This window comes from Bos indicus, chromosome 19, assembly GCF_029378745.1.
Source record: "Bos indicus isolate NIAB-ARS_2022 breed Sahiwal x Tharparkar chromosome 19, NIAB-ARS_B.indTharparkar_mat_pri_1.0, whole genome shotgun sequence".
NCBI classification, from domain to species: domain Eukaryota; kingdom Metazoa; phylum Chordata; class Mammalia; order Artiodactyla; family Bovidae; genus Bos; species Bos indicus.
The window spans coordinates 19212341-19233291 of NC_091778.1; the positions used below are offsets into that span (position 1 = coordinate 19212341).

A 20951-nucleotide genomic window follows, 5' to 3' on the forward strand; every position below is an offset into this window, starting at 1 on the left:
CATGGGGTCGTAAAGAATTGGACACAACTGAGTATCTGAGCGTGTTAGGTAAGGACCACTAAACTTCCCTCTCTCATTACTGAGTGGGTGTTCGCCTGTTTCTGCACATTTCAGCATGAACCTGGCGTAAGAGAAATTGCTTCAGACTGAGAGTGCCCGTCTGCTCCCCTGCAGGTGCGTGGGAGCCTGGGGCTTCTTGGGGGGAAGTGATGCCCTTGCTTATGGGAGTTGGACTCCTTTGGTGCTGCCTTGAGCCAAGGATGGTTAGGGAGGGGAAGTGCAGCATCAAATTAAGTGCAGTGGCTGGCTAATAGCTTTCTTATAGATCAGTAATCAATCAGAATTAAAAACCGAGAAACAAAAAGAAAAAATAATAATAACATTAAAAACCCAGCACCATGAAAGAAGAAGAAAGGAAACAAAATATTTATGTATAAATCTAACAAAATATGTACAAGATCTTTGTGAAGGTAAACTACAAAGCTCTAGGTCTATACGTACAATAGAACATTATTTAGCCTTTAAAAAAAATTTCTGAAACATGCTACAGTGTGAGTGACTCTTGAAGACACTAAGCTACGTGAAATAATCCAGGGGCAAAGGACAAATTCTGTAGGATTCCATGTATATGAGATACCAAGAGTAGTCAGATTCAGAGACAGAAGGTAGCATGGTTATTGCCAAGAATGGGAAGGAGGGAATGGAAAGTTATTGTCTAATGGGTTGCGAGTTCCAGTTTGAGAAGTTGAAATTCTGTACATGAATGGTGGTATTGGTACAACAACGTGCATGTCTGTAATGCTACTGAACTGCATATTTTAAAACATTAAATTTCATCTTATTTTTTTTTCTCACAATAAAAAAAAAGACCAAAATTCTGGTTAAAAAAAAAAAAGTCTATGGTGATTGGCTGTGGAAAGAACCAGAACGTATGAAATTCCTTACGTTTATTGACTTAAATAATTTTGCCTGTTACACGTAATTAAAAAAAAAAAAAAACCTTTACACTTTGGCAGAAAAAAAGTCTATGGTAAAATATCATTAAATTTTAGATATTTCATTAAGGAATTACTATGTTTCTAAGCTATGGAACAAAAGGGAGTATTCCAATTGTATTATATATCATATCCATGTCAAATAATTATACAAGTTTTTCACTTGTATGTGTTACTAAGTTTGTGAATTTTATAGTAGCAAAGCAAATAGACTATTAGTTAAGTCTTTGGACTTTTTGTTGTTATAGTTGCCAATTCTTCTGTTTATTTTAATTACATTTCTTAAAATAGTATTTGACCTGGCATATTATTCTGAGCATTAAATGTGACTGTCTTTGAAAAGTACCTAGGAAATATAACAGTTTAATAAGTAATTAATTTAAATTTCAGCAGTTTAGATGAATACTTAAGAGTTACTAACAATCAGTATCATAATGGAGTGATAATGTGCTACCTACACATTCCAGTCCTTACTAACATGGTCTGATGGGATGGAGGGTTTACCTCTTTCTCCTCTGGGCAGTACAAGGGCCCTGTAGGATGAAGAACTGCTTTCTGTGCATAATAGAAGAGCTCTGATATGTTCTTCAGATTTTTTGCTGAACACTGAAAAGAAAATTTTAAATGTTTCACTCTGAAAGCAATTCAGAGAGAGAGAGCTAAGAACATTTAAAAAAATGTTTTCTTTTTAAACTATCAAGATTCCTTGAAGAAACTGAAAAAATCCATTTTTTTAGTGGATATCACCATATGATAGACTACAAAGAGCCCAGAGACCAGTTCCAAGTTCTCTGTTTTATTTGATTTACATGATTTCACAAACAGGAAATTTATTCCACCCCACATCTTCCCCCATCTCCTACTCTGAACCTCAATTTAGTGAGAATTCACCAACTGTAAATTTCAAAATGAAATGAGAATGCATACCTCCACACAGGTTTCTATTTCTGTGTACTGGTTCATAATAGGAAGGATGGTCTCCATACTACTATATTCCACCAGGTCAGATTTGTTCCCAACCAGTATCAAAGGCAGCCTGAAATAAACAGGGCACATGGTAATAATAAGGAAGGCAAAAGACATTAGATTTTATTTTAATGTACATTGTAACCTAGTAAAGTACAATGATAAAGTTATTGAAGAGGGCAAACTATACATGGTAATCAGGGAACAATCCCTCTGACAAAGCGGCATTTGAGGCAAGGAGTGAAGGATAAGATGGAACCTGTCAGGTGAAGAGCCTGGAGAGAGCTGGCTGGGACGAAGCGACAGCATGTGGAAAAGCCCCAAACTGAAGAAACATCCCCATGAGTCTGGAGAACAGAAAAATGCCAGAGCGGCTGAGGAGTACCGGTCAAAGGGGAAGACACATAAAGCGGAGCTGGAGGGACAAGCAAAGGCCAGATGCAAAACGACTTTACAGCTACAGTACAGAGAGTGTGTTTTAAGTGTAAAATGACAGGATCTGATAGCCATTTTAAAATGCAGTCATTTGTTATCTTTTAGAGATACATACTGAAATAGTTAGAGTATGATATGATGTCTGATTTGTTCAAAATGATCCCAAAGGAAGGGTAATAAATGAAACAACACTGGCCATGAGTTGTTAATCGTTGAAGCTGGATGATACAGAGGGATTCATTATATTATTCTACTTTTGTATATATTTGATTTTTTTTCAATAATAAAAAAGTTCTTTTAATGTGGTATCCTGGATTAGGGTAGTGGAGACAGAAGGAAATTTTCAGATTTGAGATATATTTTTGAAGTAGAACAGATAGGAGCAACAGTAGATTAGATATGGAGATTGAAGGAAATTAGAAATCAAGAAAAGTACATAGATCTTTTTGGCTGGACAAAAGGATTAGATTTTTTTCCATTTTTAAAGTTTTAATTGAATTTGTTACAATATATTGCTTCTGTTTTGTATTTTGGTCCTTTGGCCCAGAGGTATGTGGGATCCTAGTTCCCCGTTCAGTTCAGTTCAGTCGCTCAGTCGTGTCCGACTCTTTGCGACCCCATGAATCGCAGCACGCCAGGCCTCCCTGTCCATCACCAACTCCCGGAGTTCACTCAGACTCACGTCCATCAAGTCAGTGATGCCATCCAGCCATCTCATCCTCTGTCATCCCCTTCTCCTCCTGCCCCCAATCCCTCCCAACATCAGAGTTTTTTCCAATGAGTCAACTCTTCGCATGAGGTGGCCAAAGTACTGGAGTTTCAGCTTTAGCATCATTCCTTCCAAACAAATCCCAGGGCCGATCTCCTTCAGAATGGACTGGTTGGATCTCCTTGCAATACAAGGGACTCTCAAGAGTCTTCTCCAACACCACAGTTCAAAAGCATCAATTCTTCAGCGCTCAGCCTTCTTCACAGTCCAACTCTCACATCCATACATGACCACAGGAAAAACCATAGCCTTGACTAGACGGACCTTTGTTGGCAAAGCAATGTCTCTGCTTTTGAATATGCTATCTAGGTTGGTCGTAACTTTCCTTCCAAGGAGCAAGCGTCTTTTAATTTCATGGCTGCAGTCACCATCTGCAGCGATTTTGGAACCCAAAAAAATAAAGTCTGACAATGTTTCCACTGTTTCCCCATCTATTTTCCATGAAGTGATGGGACCGGATGCCATGACCTTCATTTTCTGAATGTTGAGCTTTAAGCCAACTTTTTCACTCTCCACTTTCACTTTCATCAAGAGGCTTTTTAGTTCCTCTTCGCTTTCTGCCATAAGGGTGGTATCATCTGCATATCGGAGGTTATTGATATTTCTCCCAGCAATCTTGATTCCAGCTTGTGCTTCTTCCAGTCCAGCGTTTCTCATGATGTACTCAACCATTGGACTGCCAGGGAAGTCCCCAAAATGAACAGATCTTTGGAGACAGAAAAGATTGAGAAATCTGGGGGTGGGGGCAGTGGGGAATAGGCAGGAAATAAAGAATTTTATTTTCAATAAATTAAATGTGAAAGGCCTATCATAAATCTGAATGGGGATTACCAAGGAGAACTAGCCCAGTAGAGAACAATTATTTGTACAACCCATAAGAGAGCTTAAAGAGAAGGCAAATCATCTAGCTGGGACTCCAAATTATAAAAGAAACACTTGCAGGCATTTATTTAACCACCTAGTGTGGTTATTATGTGTAAATGGACTGGCCCACTACATAACCCAAACATAGATTGTTAATAGAGCCAGGAGAGTTCCCAAAAATGCACTGCCTTACAACCAGAGGTGTGCTCAGAATAATTTACGGATCTTAAAAAAAGAAAACACACAAGTCCAAGCGCTACTCCAAACGTACTAATCCTAAAACTCAAACAGTAGAGCAAAGGCATCTATATTGTTGCAAGGTACCTCAGGTGACAGTGATGGGCACATCTGACTAAGGACCACTGTGATAATGGTCCACAGAAGTCCTAGATAAGAACATATGTGTAATAAATATAAACTTAAGGTATGAGGCCCAGGAAAGAAGGTACTGGGAAAATGTGAAGTCCATACATTAACGAAATAGACCACCTTGGAACAAATCAACCACAAGAGAAATAAACACGCTCCTATGATTCAGGGAAGGGTACAGGTATACCCACGCCTGAGAAAGCTCAATTAGATCTCCCAAACATTGAAGGCCACTTTCAGATGGTACACTAAAAGGGGCATGAGACTAGCCAGCTAGTTTCTAGAGAGCAGTTTAGGAAGCTGTCATGGTAGAGTCAATTTTAAAAATTTAGTTGTTCAGATAGTGCTTCATGCTGCTGCTGTTGCTAAGTTGCTTCAGTCGTGTCCGACTCTGTGCGACCCCACAGACGGCAGCCCACTAGGCTCCCCCGTCCCTGGGATTCTCCAGGCAAGAACACTGGAGTGGGTTGCTATTTCCTTCTCCAATGCATGAAAGTGAAAAGTGAAAGTGAAGTTGCTCAGTCGTGTCTGACTCTTAGCGACCCCATGGACTGCATAGATCCTGGCAAAACTGACTTCTCGGAAGAGTCCTCGAAACAGTTCAAGAAATAAGCAAGAAAAGCAAGTGTAAGGAGCATAGAGGCATTGTTTCCTCCAAAGCAGTCAAGGCATCATTTCTGTGATGACAGAAATGAACTTTATTTGTACTGTCCATTACCCTAACCTCTAGCCACAAGTGCCTATCAAGCACTTGAAATGTGGCTGCATCCAAGGCACCGAATTTTTAGTATTATTTAATTTTACTTAAATTGCCCCAACTGACTAGAAGCTACTCCACTGGACAGTACAGCTCTAGAGAGCTCCTCTCAGCTCAGTCAGTAAGTCATCACAAAGTGACTTTAAAACAGTGATAATGACTGTGCTCTTACATATTTCACATGGTGAACATTCAATGATTGGGATAATGCCAGTCCTCAAAAGGGCATCTCAAGAAAGAGGGCAGATTACAGTTTCAGAGCTCTATTCTCTGCTTTGCTCTCAAATGTGTATGCAGCCTCTAGTAATTCCTCTCTGATAAAGGTGTGTGTGTATAAACAGACCTATTAGATGAAGCACATATGGCAAACTATTAACTAGCAGATCTAAGTGAATAGTTTACAGATCTTTACTGCACTATTTCTTGCGATTTTTCTCCAAGTTTGAAATTTTTCAATATACAAAGTTTCAGAGAGAAAAAAGTACCTGCTGTCTTTGTCTGTTCTTTCATTTATGAGAGGAATCCATCGACTTGTTACCTAAAATGAAAATTAACAGGAGTTAAGGCCTAATGAAGATCTGCCTTGAAAAATACTCCACCCTAGGACTCCTAAAATTCTAAATTGAGGATCAATTTTAAAAGTGCCCCCACTGAAATTTAACAAAGTATAGTGAAAAGTCACATATTCATACCTTATCAATGGAATGCTTGTTGTTAACAGCATAAACTATGCAGATGACATTAGCCTATAAGAAAAATTAACAAATCGATGGTATTTTAAAATAATACAAATGTAGTATTTAATTACCAGCTAGCTAATATATTTCAGTCAAACAAAGAAAAAAATTTGAAAATTAAAAAACTTAGCATGCGTCTAAAAGCAAAAGGATTTATGTCAAAAATACATACTCAAAGTCAGCAGCGACATTAAAGAACTGAAAAAGCCCTCTCTGTGAGAGAAGGAAATGGCAGACACAGGATCATCATTGTTGTCCCACAAACAAACCTAGAATTATTTTTTTTTAACTCACCTGTGATATTTCTTGATGAAGCTGTTCATCACTCTGTTCTGCTTCTACAAATGATAAAGTCAATTTTTTTTCATATTTTAAACACTTTCATAAAAATGAATGAACAACCAAGCTAAAATCCATCTGACATCCACCTAACATCCCTCAAAACCTCCCTCACCTCCCATGTCATTTACAAGACGTACTGCCAGACAAGTGGCAAAGAAAAGGGAAAGCCAGAGAAGGGAAAGAGTGGAACTATGATAAGGAAGCTGGCTGGCACTGAGAGACAAGTCTACATGAAGATAGTCAGGCAGGGAAGAGCACAAGGCATTGTGTGATCAATCTGGGCCAGCATCTGATCCAAAGCTGAGAAGGGACTGGCAAAAGAGATCAGAAACTCAAGCTAGGAGACTGGATACTAAAGAGTCAGAAGCCCAGACAAAAAGCCTATACACACAGGGTCAAAAAGCCAGGTGAGAGTCTGGGAAATACAAGCTTAAGATCTAGAAAGCTGATAGAAGTAATCTTAACCAGGCCCCAGAGGCAAAACCAGAGCATGATAATGAAAAGTCAAGAATTCCCTCACTCGCCCATCTCTCTGGCTAGAACTGGTCTCATGGAGGGATATGCCTATAATCCCACAGGTGCAAGGAATGGGCATATACATAGCTAGGAGAGAGATAGGAGAGAGAAGTAAACAAACGAAGAGCAAAGCAATTATTGATATATTAGATCACTTTACGTTAACTGCTTCCCCTCAAAATGTTATTTCTGACATATAAACTAATGTTACAAATGAGTACAATGGTATCTCAATTAATGCTAAATAACTGGCCATATTTCAAATATCTTCTCTAAGTTGAATAATCAAGCAGTTAAAGCTTCAAGTGTAATACTGAAGTCAATCTAAACATGTAGCTACACACACTGAAAAAGAATAATTCTATACATAGAGCTAGTTATGAGACTGACGGTAGCAGGGAGCATCCAACTCAGCTTCTGGTAGAGTACTGTCCAACAGAAATGTGATATAAACCATATATGGAATTTTAAATTTTCTAGTAGTCACCTTAAACAAAGTAAAAAGAAACAGGTAAAATGAAAAAGGTAAAAATTTAAGTTAATCCAAAGTATCAAAAATACTAAAATTTCAACATGTAATCAACAGAAAAATTATGAGATCCTGTACTTTATTTCATACTGTCTTCTAAGTCCACTTATATTTTATCCTTAGAGCACATTTCAATTTAGACTAGACACATTTTAAGTGTTCAACAGTCACATGTATTAGACTGTACGGTTCTACTGTTTCATTTTTAGAATGGATGGGATACCAGATAAGCAAAACAAAGTATTACCAACGTGGTTATACACATGTTTAAAAATAGATTTCATTTTTCAGAGCAGTTTTAGGTTCACAGCAAAACTGAGTGGAAGGCAGAGATTTCCCACAGACCTCCTGATTTCATATAGTTTCCCCCATTGTCATCAGCCCGCATCAGTGATACATGTTACAACTGACCCTTCCTTTCCAAAAGAAGTTCCACAACAAAGCAAAATAGTTTAATGATTAACAAGTAAGTAGTATTGTGCAGAAAAACTTTACATTATTAAAAACAATACAGATGTGCTTCCATTATCATTTAATGTAAGCAAACTGTTTTAACTTTTTTAGGACAAACTCTGACAAATTAAAAACAAACTTAGAACTCAACAAAATTTTCACATGAGAACTCTTTCTACATCACCATGCCTGAATGCCTGATAACAAAATAACACAGAACTCTGCAAATATGCTAATTCAAGGAGGCTTATGATTTATCTGGTCATTTGCCATCCCCCTTTCCCTTTCATTATTATGGAACCCAACTTAGTAAATTAGGGACAGAGAACTGCAAGGTGGAGGCTTTTTGTGGGGTGTGGGGTAAGACAAGAAGAGTATATAATCATTTACAGCGAGAGAAAGAGACACTCCTCCTAAAACATTTTTTAACGCTTAGTAAGTATCTTTTTAAGGACTTTTAACTCTACAACTTCACCCGCAAGAAGACATTTACTACCTGAGTAATCTACAATGTGCGTGGGAACTCTCTCAGGGGTAACATCAGCTGGAATGGTGATTTCTTCTGCCCGGGGAGGAACCTTCATTTGCAAACAAATATAAAAGAAGGAAAAACCTTTGAATATCAGAAATCAAACTTTTTAGATTATGTAAATTCATGTATAATTAGCCCTTTCACCCATGCTTACCTTTAAAGGTATTTATTATAATTTTAAATGTTTATTTTTGTGCTTTACCATAGATGCAAATACATACTAAAGCTATATGATAAAACACTAAAAAAATAAAATAAAAGCACATTTATACCTGTGTGGGCACAGGACATATTAAGGACACTTCAGCTCCCAAAACAATACTTAAATTAATTTAGTGTTTCAAAATTAGATTTCTAAAATGTAGTTTTCATTCTATTTTGTTGAACGCTTAAGATATTCTGCAAGTGAAGACCTATCCTCAAGGGACTGCCCTGGCGGTTCAGTGGTTAAGATTCCGTGCTTCTGTCCTTTCCAACTACGATCTGGCAGGATGGCACCCACACAAAGAAAGACAGCTAGAAGAAGGGCTGATCCACCACCAGTGAGGTGGTGACCAGGAGAATACACTATCAACATTCACAAGTGCATCCATGGAGTGGGTTTCAAGAAGTGTGCCCCTCAGGCACTCCAAGAAAGCCAGAAATTGGCCATGAAGGAGATGGGAACCCCAGATGTTCACACTGACAAGGCTCAACAGAGCTGTCTGGGCCAAAGCAATAAGGAAATGTCCCATACTGGTATGCAGCTGTCCAGAAAACGAAATTAACATGAGACTCACTAAACAAGCTCTACACTTGGGCTACCTACGTGCCTGTCACAACGTTCAAAAATCTAGACACTTGATGTGAATGAGAACTAACAGCTGACTGTCCAATAAAGTTAATGAACCAAAAATAAAAAAAAGATTCTGCACTCCCAATGCAGGAGGTATGGGTTTCATCCCTGGTCAGGGAGCTAAGATTCTGCATGCCACTCAGCACAGCCAAAAAAAAAAAAAAAAAAAGAAATCTTCAAATAAATTAATAAATTATCAAAATTATCTCTTCTAGAAGATAACTGTTTTGCTATATAAACCTTAAGCAGAATAACTCCATTATTTAAAAAAAACTCCTTATCCACACCCAAAAGGACGATGATAAAATAACAATTCTAAACTAAGTTAAAATATCACAAAAAACTTTTAGGTACTATACTCTAAGTGATCATAATTAATGTTGCTGATTTCACAAACCACATATGAAAATATACTCCACTTTACAAATTATGATTTATTTAACTATCTTATTTAAGAGAAAAAAAGTGAAAGAAACAATGGTCACATGACAATTGTAATTACTGAAATAACTACTATATAATACATTAAATTGCTCTCTGAACAATGAAATTGTACAGGTATTCCTAATTAAACATGAGTAAATAAATGATAAATGCAAACCATGGTGCTAGTAATACCTATTATATGAAGAAAGAAAATAAAAAGAAATAATCTTTATCTCATTTGCATTGATCCCATTCCTCATAACAATATCTTTACATAATGCTTTAGGCAACTGTTCACCATACTGGATCTTCCAACATGTAAATAAATACACTGCCAGCAGTAACAAAGCCACCATGCTTTTGGTGGTATTTTAGCAAGTTTATCTCATTTGAGACCCACAACTATTCTTCGAGGTAGGCAAAGGTGGAATGAATTAGATTTTTTATTTGTAAAATGATGTAGGTAGATAATATTTGAGATTTTCAAACATGTGTATCAGAATCCTAGTGGCTCTAATGATGTCTCAAAGACTGGGGAGAGTCAGACAGAAGGCAGGTGGGGAGCCAGACATTTCATCCTTACTTCAACTAAAGAAATACTCATCTGTTCTATATTTGGGGTTTATAAAAACATTTTATTTTTAAGAAAGAATTACACAGCTTAGATGATCCCTAAGGAGATCCAACCAGTCCATTCTAAAGGAGATCAGTCCTGGGATTTCTTTGGAAGAAATGATGCTAAAGCTGAAACTCCAATTCTTTGGTCACCTCATGCGAAGAGTTGACTCATTGGAAAAGACTCATGCTGGGAGGGATTGGAGGCAGGAGGAGAAGGGGATGACAGAGGATGAGATGTCTGGATGGCATCACCGACTTGATGGACATGAGTTTGAGTAAACTGCAGGAGTTGGTGATGGACAGGGAGGCCTGGCGTGCTGCGATTCATGGGGTCGCAAAGAGTCGGACATGACTGAGCGACTGAACTGAACTGAATATCCCTTTCAGCTCCCTTTTTACAGATGCAACAACTAAGGCAGAGAGATGACAAATGTCCTGCTGCTGCTGTTGCTAAGTCGCTTCAGTCGTGTCCAACTCTGTGTGACCCCACAGACTGCAGGCCACCAGGCTCCCCCGTCCCTGGGATTCTCCAGACAAGAACACAGGAGTGGGTTGCCATTTCCTTCTCCAGACAAATGTCCTAGCCAAGGTCAAAAGAAAGAAACACAAAGGCCTTATGTGAACTCAGAGCTGGTTTGGCTCTTTCTCCTATATTTCAGAGATGTCTTGTAAAAACTAACATGAGCCTTTCTAAAAGTCATTAACTATCAGAAAGGAAACACATACCAAAAAAAAAACCTAAAATGTATTTCATTTAACTCAATTTTGATAAAAATTTAAATGTAGGAAAGAAATCACAATGCCTACCTCTTCTGGGAATTCTTCACTGACTAGAGACATAATCAGTGATGTCTTCCCAACTCTAGCTGTGAAAAGAAAAAAAGATTACTTTAATAAAGTATTCAGATTCTAGAAAGCTCAAATTTAGCAACCACACAGCAAAGTACTGTTATTTGTTACCTAAAATCAGAGGATCAGAGCCATCTAATTACTAATTTTTAGTACATCTTTTTTTTTTCTGCTTAGAAAAGTTACACAGGTTCACCGTTTAAAACAAAAAAATTACTAAAATATATATACTATAAATGTAAAAATCTCCCATAGTATCCCCCATAAACTGTTTAATATGTGTAGTCTCCCAGATCTTCCCACACTTGTATTAACATATTATAATAATTTACCACAGTAGAATCAGAGTATTTATACTATTTTACAATTTTTATCACTTAAGTATGTATTGGGGCAGTATTCCACGACAATCTTTAAAAATCTCTCAGAAGAGGGAAGAGAAAGTTATTATTTAATAAATACAGAGTGTTTGTTGGTAATGAAGCAGGAGTTTTAAATGTAGAAAGTGGTGATAGTTACACAACATTGCAAACATATTTAATGCCCTTGAACAGAATATTTACTAAAGGTAAAAAATGTTATGTTTTTTGTCTATTTTATCACAATTTTTAAAAGCAGTAATAATAAATGCATTTTATCTTAACATTTAAAAGCTTCCTACATTGTTTTTTGGTAAGTGTATAAGAAGCCAGTGTGTGATGTGTCATAATTTATTAATGTAATCTCCTAATGATGAACAGTGCTGCAATGTTAATCTCTACAGGATAAGTTCCTAGAAGTGGAGCTCAAGTTAGCACACATGATCTTCTTGTTTTTAATAGACATTGTTATATTACTGCCAAAAAAGAATAATCTACATGCTTACCAATAGAAGATCAGAGTGTCTGTTTCTTCTTAAAGGGTTAGTAAGAGCAAAGAAACTTTCCTGTTACATTTTCTAACCTAGCAGTTTTTTTAATGTACAAACTTAAATTCTTAATTTTCTTTCTGAAACTTGACTTGCATTCCCATCATTTTCTGATCTTACTATTATTAGACTTTCAAATGCTTATCAACTAAAATCCTTTTGTGATTCTAGAGGAAAACAGTCCACCTGCCTGTTGATCTCTGCTGTGATAGCAAACTATAGTTTTCAAAAGTCTAAATATAAAAGAGCTGGAAAATGTTGAAGTCAAGGAAAGTCACATTGCTTTGCTAAATAAGTGACTAAAAGAAAGTGTGACTAAAACTACAAGTCAAGTCTGTGGAAAAATAATGACTGGCTGGAAGGGAGAGTACTGGTCAAAACAACTCAGAGGGCGAGCTGCAAACAAGCGGCTACAGCTGATAGAAGGCAGCCCAGATGTTTAATCGGCATCCTCTGGCTCTGACTCTTCAATCCTTTCAATTTACACGTGTGAGAAGGCTTGGGCCTTCTTCAAGGGTCTGACAATAAGGTAACATTTCCCTGAGTCAGAGAATCTGGAGCCCATCATCAGAGAACTGCTAGGAGCCAGGTACTGAAGTCAACTTATCCAGCTCCCCACAGAAATTTCAGATGAAGAGCCTGGGACCCAGCCACAATGATTTGCTCATGGTCTCACTAGAAGACTAGTTACAGACCTAGGAGAATAACCCATTTTAACACGTTAGTAATACAGAAAATGCATGATGGTCCCAAAAGTCAGCGAGCATCACATACACAAATACTACGTAAGTTAATTAAAATAATTCACTGATTCACTGGTGACTAATCCAGCAGCTCTGGCTCTTTTATTTTATTTTTAGAAAATTCCAGATGTACAGAAAAATTGCAAAAATAATTCAAAGGACTCAAGTCTATACTTTAACCAAATTCCCCACATTAGAATTTAACCATACTTACATTATTATTCTGTCTCTCTCTCTCTCTATCTATATATATATATATAATTTTTAAAAAAACATTTGAGAGTAAATCACAAACATGATGCCCCTTTACCCTGAAGCATTCAGGGTATGTATTTCCTAGAAACAGTATCATTCTCTTACATAACCACAGTTAAATCAAGTTATGTCAAGATCAGGAAATTAACACCCCAAAGAGTGCTATTACGTAATCTATAAACCTTATTCATGTCTCACTATTATCCATTATAGAAAAGAAAAATCTTTTCTGTCCAGAATCAAATGTTCCATTTGGTTGTCATATCTCTTTAGCCTCCTTTAATCTGGAAGCTTTCCTCCATCTTTGTCTTTCATGACCTTCACATTTCTGAAGACTACAAGTCATTTATTCTGTAATCTCTCTCTCAACTGGGTCTGTATGATGTTATCCCACGATTAATTTCAGGCTCTGCTTTTTTGGCAGAATATGAGAGAAGTGTTGTGTCCTTCTCAGAGTGCCAGAGCAAAAAGGAGATAATGTCAATTTATCCCACTACTGTGACGTTCGCTGTCATCACTTGGAGGAGGTGGTGCTAGGTTTCTCCAGTAAAGTTATTTTTTTCTAATTAAAAAATATCTTATGAGGAGGTACTTTGAGACTTTGTAAATTTTCTGGTTCTCATCAAACTTTTGGCTATTAGGTTTAGCAGCCATTCAAGCTTCTTGCCTAAAACAAGTATTGCTATCATGGCTGCTAGATGGTGATTTTTTATTTCTATCTATTCTCCTATATTACTTTACATTCTCCTGTAAGAAAAAACTTTCCCTTCTGTTTCTTATGAGTGTGGCCTCATGGATTATTGTATTATTCTGTGGGTTATAATCCATTATGGTCATTATCTGGAGGCTTAAATTGTTTCATTTTATTTAAAAAAATGGCAGTTAGGCCAGTATATATCACCATGAACAATATGATTTTTTTCTTTCCTTTTTTTATTATTAAAAAATGGAAACATTTCAGAATTAGTGACAACAGTGTGATCCAGTGTGTGAACCCATCACCCAACCTCATCTCCTTTCCATATTCTCTCTTGTCCTTTCCCATGAATTATTTTGAGGCAAGTCTCAGATACGTATCATCTTCACCATGTACAATATGATTTTATAAATATGTATAATTTGGGGGACTAGAAAAAGTCAACACTTTCGGGGAGATAATAATACCGTCTCTTCAAGGTTCCAGTAAGAATTAAACAACATCATATATGTGAAAGTGCTTAGGCAGAGCACCTGACCTATCACTGTCTCTCAATAAATAAAGGTTTTAACTTTCCTTCTTAAAAAACAAAAGTCACTTTGGTGGTAAAAACGGTCACATTCTAAATTTACAGATGGCAACTGAAATTTACTTCAATTTTAACATGTTAAATGCATTCCTGCATCCCTTCTTTGCATTTCTTGAGCACTTCTACACTCGAGACATTATTCCAAGTCAGGGGATACTACTGATCAAGGCATTACGTTTTCCCTACTTTTATATTCTTGGAGATTATATTCCAATGGATTTATGATATTTTTCACCAATAAGGAACACTCTTTCTACACATCAGGATAAAAAGCTCAAAAAAAAAAAAAGGCATAACCATCTTTGCCTAACCCTTTGTACTGATCATTCAAGTTCTGTCAAACTTCCTCTGACATTTTTAATACTCATTCTTTCCTCTCTGTTCCCAGGTTCCCCTAAATATAGCACTTTTACCAAAACACTTCCTAGTTCACAACTTTCTACCCCCTTCTCCAGTCTCTCCTCTCATTAATATATCAGTAATACACATGCAGGCCATCTTTCTTGCACCTTCTTTACATTTCCTAACTCACCTGATCAAAAGCCATCCCGACTCTCAATTACCTACCTCATCAAAGTGTCTCTATTCCACTGGCCTTTGAAAATCACACATAATTTAACCCCCGATCATCTATCTTTCCTGCTAGTCCTCATACACGATTTACTCCAATAAGGCCATTTTGTTCTGTGTAAGCCCAAACAAGCCATGATGAATCCTGGCCTCCCTCACGTGGTTTTCTTCATCTAAAAATACCTTCCCCCTTCTCTGGTCTACTTTTCCAAACATTTACATCTCTAAAGGACAGCTCTGTCTCTTCATTCTTTCTGGAGCCTCTCCATTGATCTCCAGTAGCATATTGGGCAACTATCGATCTGGGGAGTTCATCTTTCAGTGTCCTATCTTTTTGCCTTTTCATACTGTTCATGGGGTTCTCAAGGCAAGAATACTGAAGTAGTTTGCCATTCCCTTCTCCAGTGCACCATGTTTTGTGAGAACTCTCCACCGTGACCCGTCTGTCTAGGGTGGCCCCACACGGCATGGCTCATAGTTTCATTGAGTTAGACAAGGCTGTGGTTGATGTGATTAGACTGGTTAGTTTTCTGTGATTGTGGTTTTCAGTCTGTCTGCCCTCTGATGGAGAAGGATAAGAGGCTTATGGAAGCTTCCTGATGGGAGAGACCTACTGAGGGAGAAACTGGGTCTTGTTCTGATGGGTGGAGCCATGCTCAGTAAATCTTTAATCCAATTTTCTGTTGATGGGTGGAGCTGTGTTCCCTCCCTGCTATTTACCTGGGGCCAAACTATGGTGGGATTTGATTTAGGTCATACCTGAATGGTCTAGTTGTTTTCCCTACTTTCTTCAATTTAAGTCTGAATTTGGCAATAAGGAGTTCATGATCTGAACCACAGTCAGCTCCTGGTCTTGTTTTTGTTGACTGTATAGAGCTTCTCCATCTTTTGCTGCAAAGATATAATCAATCTGATTTCGGTGTCGACCATCTGGTGATGTCCATGTGTAGAGTCTTCTCTTGCGTTGTTGGAAGAGGGTGTTTGCTATGACCAGTGCATTTTCTTGGCAAAACTCTATTAGCCTTTGCCCTGCTTCATTCCATATTCCAAGGCCAAATTTGCCTGTTACTCCAGCTGTTTCTTGACTTTCTACTTTTGCATTCCAGTCCCCTATAATGAAAAGGACATCTTTTTTGGGTGTTAGTTCTAAAAGGTCTTGTAGGTCTTCATAGAACCGTTCAACTTCAGCTTCTTCAGCATTACTGGTTGGGGCAAATCAAATCCCTTATGATTATACAGTGGAAGTGAGAAATAGATTTAAGGGACTAGATCTGATAGAGTGCCTGATGAACTATGGACTGAGGTTCATTACATTGTACAGGAGACAGGGATCAAGACCATCCCCATTGAAAAGAAATGCAAAAAAGCAAAATGGCTGTGAAAAGAAGAGAAGCGAAAAGTAAAGGAGAAAAGGAAAGATATAAGCATCTGAATGCAGAGTTCCAAAGAATAGCAAGAAGAGATAAGAAAGCCTTCCTCAGCGATGAGTGCAAAGAAATAGAGGAAAACAACAGAATGGTAAACACTAGAGATCTCTTCCAGAAAATTAGAGATACCAAGGGAACATTTCATGCAAAGATGGGCTCGATAAAGGACAGAAATGGTATGGACCTAAAAGAAGCAGAAGATAGTAAGAAGAGGTGGCAAGAATACACAGAAGAACTGTACAAAGAAGATCTTCACGACACAGATAATGACGATGGTGTGATCACTGACCTAGAGCCAGACATCCTGGAATGTGAAGTCAAGTGGGCCTTAGAAAGCATCACTACGAACAAAGCTAGTGGAGGTGATGGAATTCCAGTTGAGCTATTTCAAATCCTGAAAGATGATGCTGTGAAAGTGCTGCACTCAATATGCCAGAAAATTTGGAAAACTCAGCAGAGGCCACAAGACTGGAAAAGGTCAGTTTTTATTCCAATCCCAAAGAAAGGCAATGCCAAAGAATGCTCAAACTACTGCACAATTGCACTCATCTCACACACTAGTAAAGTAATGCTCAAAATTCTCCAAGCCAGACTTCAGCAATACATGAACCATGAACTTCCAGTTGTTCAAGCTGGTTTTAGAAAAGGCAGAGGAACCAGGGACCAAATTGCCAACATCCGCTGGATCATGGAAAAAGCAAGAGAGTTCCAGAAAAACATCTATTTCTGCATTATTGACTATGCCAAAGCCTTTGACTGTGTGGATCACAAGAAACTGTGGAAAATTCTGAAAGAGATGGGAATACCAGACCACCTGACCTGCCTCTTGAGAAACCTGTATGCAGGTCAGGAAGCAACCATTAGAACTGGACATGGAACAACAGACTGGTTCCAAATAGGAAAAGGAGTATGTCAAGGCTGTATATTGTCACCCTGCTTATTTAACTTATATGCAGAGTTCATCATGAGAAATACTAGGCGGGAGGAAGCACAAGCAGGAATCAAGATTGCCAGGAGAAATATCAATAACTTCAGATATGTAGATGACACCGTTATGGCAGAAAGTGAAGAAGAACTAAACAGCCTCTTGATGAAAGTGAAAGAGTGAAAAAGTTGGCTTAAAGCTCAACATTCAGAAAACTAAGATCATGGCATCCGGTCCCATCACTTCATGGCAAATAGTTGCGGAAACAGTGGCAGACTTTATTTTTGGGGGCTCCAAAATCCTGCAGATAGTGACTGTAGCCATGAAATTAAAAGACACTTACTCCTTGGAAGGAAAGTTATGACCAACCCAGACGGCATATTAAAAAGCAGAGACATTACTTTGCCAACAGAAGTCAAGGCTATGGTTTTTCCTATGGTCATGTATGATGTGAGAGTTGGACTATAAAGAAAGCTGAGCGCCGAAGAATCGATGCTTTTAAACTGCAGTGTTAGAGAAGACTTTTGAGAGTCCCCTGGACTGCAAGGAGGTCCAACCAGTCCATCCTAAAGGAGATCAGTCCTGAGTGTTCATTGGAAGGACTGATGCTGAAGCTGAAACTCCAATACTTTGGCCACCTGATGCTAAGAGCTGACTCATTTGAAAAGACCCTAATGCTGGGAAAGATCGAAGGCGGGAGGAGAAGGGGACGACAGAGGATGAGACGGTTGGATGGCATCACCGACTCGATGGACATGAGTTTGGGTGAACTCTGGGAGTTGGTGATGGACAGGGAGGCCTGGCGTGCTGCAGTCCATGGGGTCGCAGAGTCCGACATGACTGAGCAGCTAAACTGAACTGAAGGACGCCTCAAATTCTACCTCACAATTTGTGGGATATGACATCCGGGGGCTATTGAAGCCTTCTCCCTCCTCCTCTGAACTATTCCTAAGCCATTTCACAGACTGTTATGAACAGAAAGTACTAATATACACTTAACATCTATGAGTCTGCATTAACACAATAACCAGATATTTGAAAACACTGAATGGAATTTTCTAATTTTACACTGAAAAGGAGAGAAGAACCTGTAGCACATCAACTAGACTGAGGTACATAACTTGATCTCACCTTGCCCCAAACACAATGGTATTGCTGTAGCTTCAGCACTGCTCTTTTGGAAATCAGGGCTGCCCTTGGGAGCTCCTGGAACTCCCCCATTCACAGCTTTTCTTAAGAATGACCGAAGAGCTGTGAATAGGAAACTGCTGAGGCAATCAAAAACAATTCCAAAGTTACTTTGCTCAACTCATTTTTAGTAAAAACAATAATTAACGTTGAAATTAGAACTATTTTTTATCCATTTATTTTTGGCTGCACTGGGTCTTCACTGCTGCACGTGGGCTTTCTCCAGTTGCGCTGTGTGGACTTCTTTGCAGTGGCTTCTCCTGTTGTGGAGCGCAGGCTCTAGGGCTTCGGCAGTTGTGGCTCCCAGGTTCCAGAGCACGGGCTCAGTAACTGTGGTTGCGTGGGCTTAGCTGCCCCACAACGTGTGGGATCTTCCCAGACTAGGGATCGAACCCGTGTCTCCTGCATTGGCAGGTGGTTCTTAACCACTGGCCCACCAGCAAAATCCCAAAATCACAATTAGCAAAGGAGGATGTGATACAATAAAGAATACATCTGGTCTTTATGCCTAGTTCCTGGAACAGCTTCAAAATCCCTTGGAATTTCCTGAGTGAAACCAGTGTCCTTTGTTATAGTATCTTTCAACCATGCTTCAAGTTATCCTAATGCAGTGACTTATTAAAGGGGAAGGGAGGGCCTAGACAGCTTTCAGCATAGGGGTCAGCTGCCAGAAAAAACCACCATGTGATGAGGGGGTTGGAACCTTTAGCCCCACCCCAAAACCTCTGGGGAAGTGGGGGTGGGGTGCTAGAGACTGAGTTCAATGAAGGGGCTACCTAATGAAGCCCTATATGAAAACTCTGGACATATCAAAGCTCTGGGCATCTTCCTGGCTGGTGAACACACTGATGGGCCATAAAGGTGGTGCACCCTGACTCCACAGGAACAGCAGGTCCTGAGCTCAGGACCCTTCCGGACCTTCTGGCTGTTCATCTGTGTAATCTTAAGCACTGCACTCTCCTGAGTTCTGTGAGTCATTCTAGTGAATTACTGAGCCCAAGGGGTTGTGGGAAGCCCCTAATTGTAGTCAGCCAGAAAGAAGTGTGGATAGTCTGGAGACCCCACTGGCATATAGAAACTAAAAAGTAAAGGTGGATCTTGTTGGGGATCTTGCCCCTTAATTTGTAGGATCCGAGGCTAATCCAGGGTAGTTAGTGTCAAAATTGAATTCAGCTGTAGGACACCCAGGTAGTTTCAGAAAATTGTCAGAATGTAGACAGCATGATGGTTTTGCATTTCTAAAAAGAAAGGATGGCTCAAAAAACTGAGAAACACTGATAACAGAATTTCTATCCAAGAGTACAAGTTCCACTCAGACATAGCTGTGCCCTGCCCGAACCAAACTAGGAAAGACACTAGAACACAGAGTATTATGCTTCTAATGACCCATCTTTCTTCTGCAGGCTCCTAACCAGTTTATTTGGTAAGTATTTACCTAGTTGTCTTCTAAGAAAGTTTAGCCTTAGATACTCTGGGGAATAATATGGAAAATGTATAAAACAACAGATAAAACCGCCATAAAATAAGTATGGATCGAGTGCTATGTTCAATCATTCTGTTTTAAAAAGGGAAGGGGAGATAAGGAAGAGCAGGAAGAAAAGTGAATATTTTCTCCTCCCAGAAGTCTCTCTAAATGTAGCAGGAAATCAAAAAGCTCATAAAAGAAGCTCCCTAGAAGGAAAAAAAAAAAAATCAGTAAAGACATCTAAGCAACCTTCCAGCACATCACCCATGGTCTCCTGAAGGATCTCCTAGACCTCCTTGGCAAAAACCTGATGTGTCCCACCAGCTAATGAATATCTCCAGAAAGACTAAGAAAAAAGTATTTTGCTATCACCCACAGGAAACTCCACAAGGGCAGGGAACACGTTTTCCTTGCTCAGTGGTCAATCTGTAGCTCCTAGCAAATGCACTTAGTAAAATGGAGCATAGCGGCTAAGAGCACATATTTGAATTTCAAGAAAGTGGTTGGTTACCTTTGCGGGAAAGGGAGGGAAATACAATGAGGAGGGAGCTTCAACTGATTGGTAATGTTTTATTTATTAAGCCAGGTAATGAGTATTTGTTAGATGAATCTTTTTACATTTTATACAAACATTTCACCAAAAAAAAAAAAAGAATATAGGCTTTGGAATGAGACAGAACTGGACTGCAATCTCGGGGTCAGCACTTATAAGCTGTGTTTCCTCAGGCGAGCCACGAAGCCTCACTTCGTTCATCTATAAAATATAATACTGAACAGCTTTACAGAAGTGGTAAAAGGATTAAATAAGACGACAGATGCATAATGTTTGGGACAATACCTGGCACTCATTAAATACACAAAACAGTAGTAGTTGTATTGAGGAGGAGTTTGAATTAAAGGAGTTAAGCAAGCACTGGAGCAAGATTTTGGAACCGGCCCTGAGTTGTCACTGACTTTCTCTGGGCCACCATTTTCCCATCAGTTTAAAAAAAAAAAATGGATTAGATGCTATTAATGTTTATATTTTATGATTTATCTAAACCAGCATGTAGCACAGCTAGAAAACAGGCCTATAACAGACAAAAGTGCACGTTACATTAATGGTAACTTGTCCTGCAGTATCCTCAAAATGGGAGACAGATCCCCAGATTGCATCTGTTATCTGTTTTAACTGTGTACGGGACTGTGATCTG

At 38.7% G+C, this 20951-nt stretch overlaps 1 protein-coding gene across 11 annotated transcripts in view; it reads right to left on the bottom strand.

Moving 5' to 3' along the window:
* RHOT1 (ras homolog family member T1) overlaps positions 1-20951 on the bottom strand; it is a 68351-nt gene that overhangs the window by 38007 nt on the left and 9393 nt on the right. For all 11 annotated transcript variants that reach the window (XR_002182999.2, XM_070772703.1, XM_019981389.2 and 8 more), the window contains exons 2-8: positions 10951-11009; positions 8229-8310; positions 6187-6230; positions 5848-5901; positions 5641-5693; positions 1923-2031; positions 1500-1601 (exon numbers count right to left, since the gene is read on the bottom strand). Coding sequence is in view for 10 of the 11 variants with exons in the window: in XM_070772703.1 (XP_070628804.1) it covers positions 1500-1601; positions 1923-2031; positions 5641-5693; positions 5848-5901; positions 6187-6230; positions 8229-8310; positions 10951-11009 (503 nt within the window). In the remaining variant the exon portion in view is untranslated. The remainder of the gene's footprint in view (positions 1-1499; positions 1602-1922; positions 2032-5640; positions 5694-5847; positions 5902-6186; positions 6231-8228; positions 8311-10950; positions 11010-20951) is intronic.